Source organism: Python bivittatus, unplaced genomic scaffold (genome assembly GCF_059951505.1).
Source record: "Python bivittatus isolate LINGU-HERP-01145 unplaced genomic scaffold, Pbiv_v1 ctg000680_np1212, whole genome shotgun sequence".
Classification (NCBI taxonomy): domain Eukaryota; kingdom Metazoa; phylum Chordata; class Lepidosauria; order Squamata; family Pythonidae; genus Python; species Python bivittatus.
Genome location: NW_028277095.1, coordinates 5,177,561 through 5,185,933, shown reverse-complemented (window position 1 = coordinate 5,185,933; position 8,373 = coordinate 5,177,561). Strand labels below are relative to the sequence as shown.

The window sequence follows — 8,373 nt, the reverse complement described above, 5'->3', positions numbered from 1 at the left end:
CCTAGTTTTTTTGATTTGTTTGTTTAAGTTACAGAGGAAGAGAAAGAATTCCTTTCCTCCTAAATTCCAGAATCAAGTACTGCTAGAACCAAACCCAACTCAATTCCAATTCCGCTTAGGCGAGTTTCAAGAAGCAAGGATGACAAAGGACATTATTTGGCCAAACCTGGCAGAGGAATGAAAAGGAACATAGGAAGATGGTTGGTCATTTTTTCCCCCATCTTTCTACCCTGCAAGTAGGAAACTAGAACAGGGTGAAAAGGATCTTATCTCACACACACGCGCGCACACACACGCACACTTCCTTTCTTAGGACTGACTTTAGGCTGCCTCAACATTCAGAAATGACGTCAGGCGTCGGGAGCTGACTTCACCCCCTCTGGATGACGGCAATTCGGTTTGTGGGGAAGTTCCCTGGCAGAGAATACAGAGTTGGTCCAAGAGGTAGCCTGACAGCTGAGCTGGAGGTGGGCGTCTCTGGGGGTTTCCTTCCCACGCGCTCCGAGCCTTAGGAATGTATGCTGCCCACTTGCGCACCTCGGCGCAAGGCTTGGAGCTCAACCTGACGGCTTGCCATCGCACTCAGGCTGAGCGGCTGTGAAGCTGAGTGGCATTTCTGACCTCAGGTTTGGCAGGTGGCAAACCAGGACCGTGGTTTGTTCCTAGCCACGCTATACACTCACCATGGAAAATGGGACCCATTCTGAATTCGGGACCGTTCGAACACAAGCCCTGTGTCGTGACAGTGTACCCACACACAACCACTTGCTTCTGCCCTAACCGATGACACATGTTAGGACGAGGATTGCAAGTTCCAAATTGTTTGTGCTTTTACCTTTTTAGGAAGACACACCAGTTTTGATACCGGCTTTCGACAAGCCAGAGAGCAAAACTCCTATAAAATCCAAACATACGCAGAGTACCACGCTCTCTGACATGAGTATATGGAATCTTTCCTTAGGGGAGTGCGCAGAGTGGCTTTCTTGTGACAAACTCACACTAACGAAGTACCGTACATCCTCCTGTTGCGCAATTTCATCAGACAATCCATGAATCTCAACAGAAACAGGACTTTTTCCTGTGGGAGCAAAATGAGCAGACTACATTCTCTACTCATCTTCAGAGGAAAGCTTGGATAGCCAAGAATGCAAATCCAGGCTGCAATCCTGGTTAGTTTTTCCATCATGGTGACGTCTGGAGATGTTAAAAGAAGAACCTTTGGAATCTCCAAGAACAGAGATGAGAATTCCCAAAGTTGTAACTCCAGCTGATTTGGAGGATGTCAGAAAAAGGGTCCCCATTGTGCACACTGGAGCAATTTCAAGCAAAACCTGGATTCTGGGATTTGACTTTGGCCTCCTTTTAGTTCAAAAGGTGGGCAGTCTGAGGTCCTGAGGTTGCATGTGCTCCCGAGCCCTTTTCTGCGCCCCCCGGAATCTCCTTTAATGGCAGTTGGTGCAAACGGGCAGCAGGGTTTGCCATCCTTAATATGCATAATATTATAAGTTCTACAGTAGACTTAAGTTTATAAAGCCCCCCCCCCGATGCAAAACTCAAAAGATAAAGGATCCCAAATGCCCCCTCTTTGCAACCGCTCCCTGCCCGCAGCAGCCCTGGCTGCTTAAAATTTGCCCATCCTGTTTTTGTTCAGGGCAAATTGAGGCCTTGCATCAAAATGCTTCTGGGCCTGTAAGAGGTTTCCTATTGATTTGCAGGTGCTTTTCCTATAGATACAGAGCTGCAACTTGACCCTGAGCTATGAAATAAAAATCAGTACGCAAAATAACCATGACACAACCAGGAGAGTAAAACCCACCATCCGTCTCTCTGCATGAGTTCCTGCACTAGAAACACCTGAAGAAGGATTCATACAGAGATGCAATGGGGAACTTCCGGGTAGGTGATAACTCAAGCTGGGTCAAATATTCCCCATGACACACACTTCTGTTGACCACTCACCTGTTGTGCAAGATGCAATTATTAATTTTTAAACTCTTCCCTTTATATAGGCGACACATCCACTTTGGGAATCGCTTTATGATCAGTCAAGCCTCACTCAGAACTTGATGAGGCTCTGGAGAACAAACTGCAATACACACTTTTGCAACAAATGTAATAAGAAGCCACAACGTTCTTAATTATTTTGTTGCCACACTGCTTTCTGCAAGCCCACCTAAAGGTTACTGGGTGACTCAGGTGAAATCATCATTGGGATCTGTTAGCGTTACTGCAGCATTATTATTCACACAGTATTATTAATGTGCTTGCTCCTTTATGAGACAACAAGTATTTGTCCAGGGATGGGGTGGGGAGGGCAGGGAGCTACACTCTTGCATTGTAACTGGAAACTGGAAAGAAGAAAGAGAGGAAGGGGGCAAAATGGAAATGGGAATCATATATTTCAGTTACATACAATATACTTAGATTTCATTAGCTGACCTTGCTTGATCTCAACAAGCTAAACAGGATCAAATCTGGTTATGCTGGGATGGGAGACCATGAGGAGATGCCAGGGCTGCAAGAATAATTCTGAAATTCTTAAAAAAAAAAAAAATCTGAAAGCAGCAATGGGAAGTCACTTCTACACTCTTGCCAAGAAAACAACACGGAAGTATCCATAAAGTCAGTGGGTAACCAGTCCAACTCAAAAGAAGACTATTGTAGGCAGCCATCTTGAACCCAACTCCCTCCAGATGTGTTTAATTACAACTCCCATAATGCCCCGGTTATCATCACCCTTTGTCTAGGGATGAAGGGAAGTGAAGCCTTACAGATCTGGGGGGTGCTCAAGGGCGATGGCGGCTGCCATTGTGCCCAAGGCCTCTTGGAAATGTTGGAGGGGGGGAGAGATTTAAAACTCCAGGCGGTTCTGAGGATCAGAGGAGGCAAAATGAAAAGCGTGGTGTCTTTTGAAACGAGAACCTAGGATGGCAGAGACCCGGGAATGAATCCTGCCCAATCCAGCCTGACTCGGGCTGCCCAAACAATTCCATTTTCTGAGATGGGTTTGCAAATGTTTAAAGACATTTCTGAATGGTACCTGGTTAAGAGTGAAGGGATTCAACGAGCGTACATTCATATGTGCTTTGCAGCCTTGAAGAACCAATGCGCGAATTCAACGTCTGGTTTTCAAGTGGGCCACATCTGCTGAAGGGCTGAGCTTTCACACCCACGGGAAAGAAGCTGCAGCATTTACATTTCAGATGCCACACCTGTCCCAATGAATGCATCCCTAAAGGAAACAGGCATTTCTGGACATCTGCTTTGACCCACTGATCATACTCAGTGTCATGTTTATGAAAAGCTGTCATCAAAGATGCCTCCAAGTTGCCCCAAAATCGCACATGGTAAATTGACCAAATAATCAAGCCTGGCTAGACTGTTCTGGAGTTTGTTTTATATCAAGATAGAATGGCATGACATTTGGCTACTGAAAATTAACCACCTGAGCTCATATCCTGATTCCAACCAGTGGAAAATAGTTTATCGAAAAAGCTACAGAAAAACAGAGAGGGTGTCATTCTCTTCTGAGGACACTTTTCCCCATAAAACCTGATCTTCTGAATTCACTCAGTTTTCACACACCCCAATAAAACGTGCCTTACTTGTGGTCCACAAGCAAACCAAGATGACATTTGATCCAGGTCAGGTTGAAAAAAAAATACGACAAAATGTAATTTGTTACTACAATTACAGCCACATGTTTGAATCAGCTCCAAAAGGAAATGGTTCAAACATTTGAAGCTGGAATGACAGTCCTTTCTCGGCTGCAAAGCTCGCATATTCCAATTCTTAATCTTGCCTTTCATTTGCAAGCCCCAAACTCTACAAACTGTGTCCCACAAATAGTTCTATGATTGCACCAGAACCTCACGCAAATGTACATGGTACCTTGAAATTGGAGATCTGAGCCTGACTATATAGATAGCCCCATTCTGAGCTGGCAAAATGAACAGTACCGCTGGAGACAGGAAGTGGAGGGTATCCATTTAAATCTTCCCCAGTAAAAAAAGAAAGAAAATACAAGGATTATTATCCAAACTAAGACACCTCCCTGCAAGTAGAAACAAAGTACATCAAAGAGAAAAGCTGTACCTCTGCCCAACATTTATCTTGCCATGTTGGTTTTCTATTTGCAGAAGCTTTTTTTTTTTTTTTTTTTAAAAGAACTTAAGGAGCCATTTATCTGCAACATGACCTGATGTAACTTTCACTTGACCTCCTGCGGTTACTTTTCGTATAACTGATTTTGTTAGGATCCCTTGAAACACGAGGCTGTGACTTGGAGCCAGACGAGAACTGAGTTTGGATTGGGAAACCGAACCTTCTCCCAAAGCAGAGGTCCTTCTGAAGCAGGAGAGGGGACCCATTCGCCAACTTGTAACCCTGGCTGGTTCCTCCTGGTCAGACACATCCCTGCTATCAAATACCCCGAAGGCTTGATTAAAAAGGAAAAAAAAAAGATAATCCCAAATAACGAAGTCTCAGAACTCCCTGAGATGGGAAAACGAAGTCTGTCTTATTAAGAGACGGTGGCTGACGTCTCCATGAGCCTGCATCTCCTCTGCTGAGTTCGGTGCCATCTTTGTAACTACGGGCTGCTGGAGCTGAAGCGAGGAGACCCTCCCCTAGCAGGGAAGGGAGAACCAGAACTGGGCCCTCTGCAAAAAGACAGCTGCTTCCAGGCCCCCCTGGCTGTGCTGCGGCTCCCCTTCCTCTCCGCGGCGTTGAGTTAAAAAGCAGTACGGCGAAGGGGAAATCTGCTTTTCCTGCTTGTCAAGCTTGCTGACGCGCAAACTGGGAAGAGCCCAGGACACTGCAGGCGACCCAGGATCGGGCCTTCCCTTCCTATCCGTAGCCGGTCGCCTTGGAATTAATGGTGGGCTATTGCTTTCAAGGCTGTCTTGCCTCCCCTCCCAGTTCAAAACCACCTGGCTGGGAAAACAGGGCAGAGGAGTCGGAAATGGTACGGGAGGGCGCAAGGAAGCGCTCTCTCCCCATGGCCCTGGTTGCTACCTGAGGTTGACAGATGCACAATCAAAGTCCTTCTGTGGGCACTGGCGTGTCTTTGGAAGGGAAAGGGTGGGTGGGCAAGCTGGGCCAGACCAACTGCCCGAAGGCCGGGGTCAGACCACGTTGTCGGGGGGGCTGTGGTTTGTCTTTTGATGCTGGCAGTTCCTTTCATTCAAGAGGCCGATCGTTTCGTTGTTTGCCAGGGTGCCCCCCTTTTCGGGCAAGGAGGTGTCCAGTTTGGGGGGGCTCCCGTCGGGGGTCTGGGGACAGCTCTCCAGGCGGGAGGCCATGAGACCATTTTGGTACTGGAGGCGTGTGATCTGTAGGGTAGAGAAAGAGAGAGGGGGTGAAACTCAGTATGCAGAAGCATGATTTAAAATAGTAACAACTCCTCAAGCTGGGCATGGTGGAAAGAAATCTTCTATTATATGCATGCATTAATTATGCAAAGAAAGCATATTGATATAGATACACACAGATACAGCCACAGGCTTACCCTTGTTTTGCATTATCCACTGCTTCTGCCAATCATGGGGAGAATTAAAAGCCATGATTCCCTACCCTTTAACCTACAAGGATTTCTTTGGTGATTATTTACCAGCATCATGCATTTTCAACAAAAGGAACTAGCAACATGATGCTAAAAACTGCCCAGGCTGATAAATTTATTTATTTATTTATTAGGCCACCCAGCTCCAAAATGAGTCTGGGAGTCTTCACAAGATTAAAAAGCAAGAAAACAACATTATATAAAAGAACATGGTCTTCCCAAGGGAACATGTAAAATGCTCCCTCATCACATCACCTCCCACACCACCCCCAAACTGAAGAGTCCACCAAACGCCGTAAGCCAAGGCCTGGGGAAGGAGCTCAGTTTTTAGGGCTGGCTTGAAGGAAACTAGGAATGTCTCGCAGGATGCTGTTCCAGGGGCAGAGGCTGTGACAGAGGAGGTCCACTTCTTGGGTTCCACAAGATGCCATTGCTTGACTGATGGAGCCTGACCCTGTCTGATTGCACAAGACAGGCAGGCACTATGGGAGACAAATGGTCCCTCAGACAGACAGACTCTAGGCCATATAGGGCTTTGTGGGTCATAACCAGCATCTCGAATTGCACCCAGAAGCTTAATGGTGACCAGTGCAGTTCACAAAGGGGAAGTGTTACATGGGCATAGTGAGGCCTGCTGTAATGGTATGTGAGAAAGACCTTGAAAAACAGGGCAAAAAGATGCGGCTTAGGGAATGGTCAGATAAGAGAGGGCATAGCCCGCAGCTGCACAATGGGTGGAGAAAGAGACTCAGAAGGGACCCTCCCTAACTTCTTAGGCTGTAAAGGAGAAGGCAGGAGAACTGTACTTTGCAAGATTGATGTCGACTTTCCGCAGTAGACCAGACAGGAAACATGACCAGATGAGCTAATTCTACTTTATTGTAAGGCTACATTAACAGAATCCATAACCAAACAAGGCTATGCCTCTTTCACTTTCATTGGACCAGCCCAGTTGGAGTCCAACTCTGAGTGAATCCAACCAACTTTGGCCTGCTAGATGCCTAGAATATTCTTCAGAGCAGCCCAGTAGATGGTCCTGAGGCTTCCCCTCACCAACAAGAGATGGGTCACCTAAAGAGGGGCCATGGTCAGCTATTAGTGGGTGTGGTAAGAACAGAGAAGTTACATTTTGTTGCTCTTATCACACAACTTAATTTGTAATATGGGCTCTCACATGTGCTCCGTTGGGTTTACTTTTTATTCTCTTCCAAAGGCACTCTAGGCATCTCTTCTGACTTTTCAGTTCCTGGTGTTCCTGGGAAAACTAAGAGGCCACCAGAATTGATGTACAGCAAGAGGATGTGTAGGAGCAATCTGGTTCAAAGCCATCTTCCCCCACCTATTCCAGGCAGAAACTAAGGCCTGAGAAGAGCAGCTGGTCAGGTTCCTAGGAAAAAACTCAAAAGCCCTCTGAAATTCTTCTGGGTCATCAAGTGCTTGGGACAGACCAGTCTAATAGTTCCTACCTCCCTACTGACTTGGAGATAGTACCAACAAGCCAAACGTCAGAGAATGATCTGTCCATGGCAAAGGACTGAGAGTAATATCCTCCACTTTCAGATCACGTTGCAGCTGCAAGACAAAACCCAAACCTAGTGGATGACCTTCAATATGCATTGGGCTCTCAATGATGTGCAAAGGGCCCATGGTTGCCCATGATCTCCCAAGTGGCCCCAGTCTCAATCATGCCCAGGGCCAAGTTAAAATCCCCAGGGACTATCAATCTCAGGGAGTCAACTGCCAACTTGGCCACAGAATCCGGCAGCTCAGGCAGGGATGTCACTATGCAACAGGGAGACCAGTTCAGTGGTAACAAATCCAACTCTTCTGTAGAGCCCAGCCTCAACCACAAAGACTCACATCCAGTCATCTGTGGCTCAGATACTCTGAAAGATGTCAGAGCTTCCTCCATGACAATCTCCACCTTATTCTGCCCTGGGATTGCCACTCATGAAACCCTGGTGGGTGCATCTTCAAGATAGAAACACCCCTCTCTGGGTCCAGCCACCCTTGAAACAACAATCAACTCAGTACAGAGAACCAGCTTGTTAAGAAGAAACCATTTTCCTAAGTAGCTAGCTTTCTCCATTTTTTAAAAAAATCTGCTTTTACAGTATCTGAATGGATGAAACCAGGAATTAGTTCACTTTAATCCATGGGAGACTTAGGCCTAAGGCTTACCTTGACATACTGGAGGTCTGTAAGAGCACGAACACTGAAGTCTGAGAGGTACTGGGAACTCGTGTTGGCATTAAGCTGGTTGTTGCTGCCGCTAAAGTTGGAAGAGATAGAGTCGGAGCGCTCATGGTAGCAAAGAGACGCCGAGCGATTCAGATTACTCATATGAGATGGAGAACGGATTTCTGAAACTAGACAGAGACAAAGATGATCCAGAAACCATGTTCCACCTGTACCATTCCTCCATTTATTTGATTCTTTCTTAGAAGGTGGCAACTCTTAGTCCACCTTGGCTGACTTCAAAAGAGCTAAGCAAACCTAGGTCACTTTTGTAATGCTGCCAAGGACACCTCAGGGACCTGCCCACGAAGTCACCAGACATTGAGCTGGACATGGGGAGTCTTCTCCTTAAACTTTCCTCAAAGGGGTCACAGAAGCAGCATCTCCTCTTCCAGTTTTTTCCCCACAACAATCGCCCTCTGAGATAGGTTAGGCTGAGGAACACTGACTGGCCTAATGAGTTTCTGAGGTTGGGCTTGACCTGCATCCTGCTTCAACACTGCATTCACGGGTGCACATTTTGGGGTCCAGGACCCTAAAACATAGATTGGAATGGCATGCAAGCAACACAC

The 8,373-nt window shown here is 46.6% G+C and overlaps 1 protein-coding gene across 2 annotated transcripts in view; it reads right to left on the bottom strand.

Annotated features, from left to right (window-relative positions):
- Positions 1 to 4,125: 4,125 nt before the first annotated feature.
- Positions 4,126 to 8,373, bottom strand: part of CNNM4 (cyclin and CBS domain divalent metal cation transport mediator 4) — a 58,911-nt gene continuing 54,663 nt past the window's right edge. For both annotated transcript variants that reach the window (XM_007429743.3, XM_088151937.1), the window contains 2 exons: positions 7,745 to 7,932; positions 4,126 to 5,333 (listed from right to left, as the gene is read on the bottom strand). In XM_007429743.3, coding sequence (XP_007429805.2) covers positions 5,127 to 5,333; positions 7,745 to 7,932 — 395 coding nt within the window. In that variant the 3' untranslated portion in view covers positions 4,126 to 5,126. The remainder of the gene's footprint in view (positions 5,334 to 7,744; positions 7,933 to 8,373) is intronic.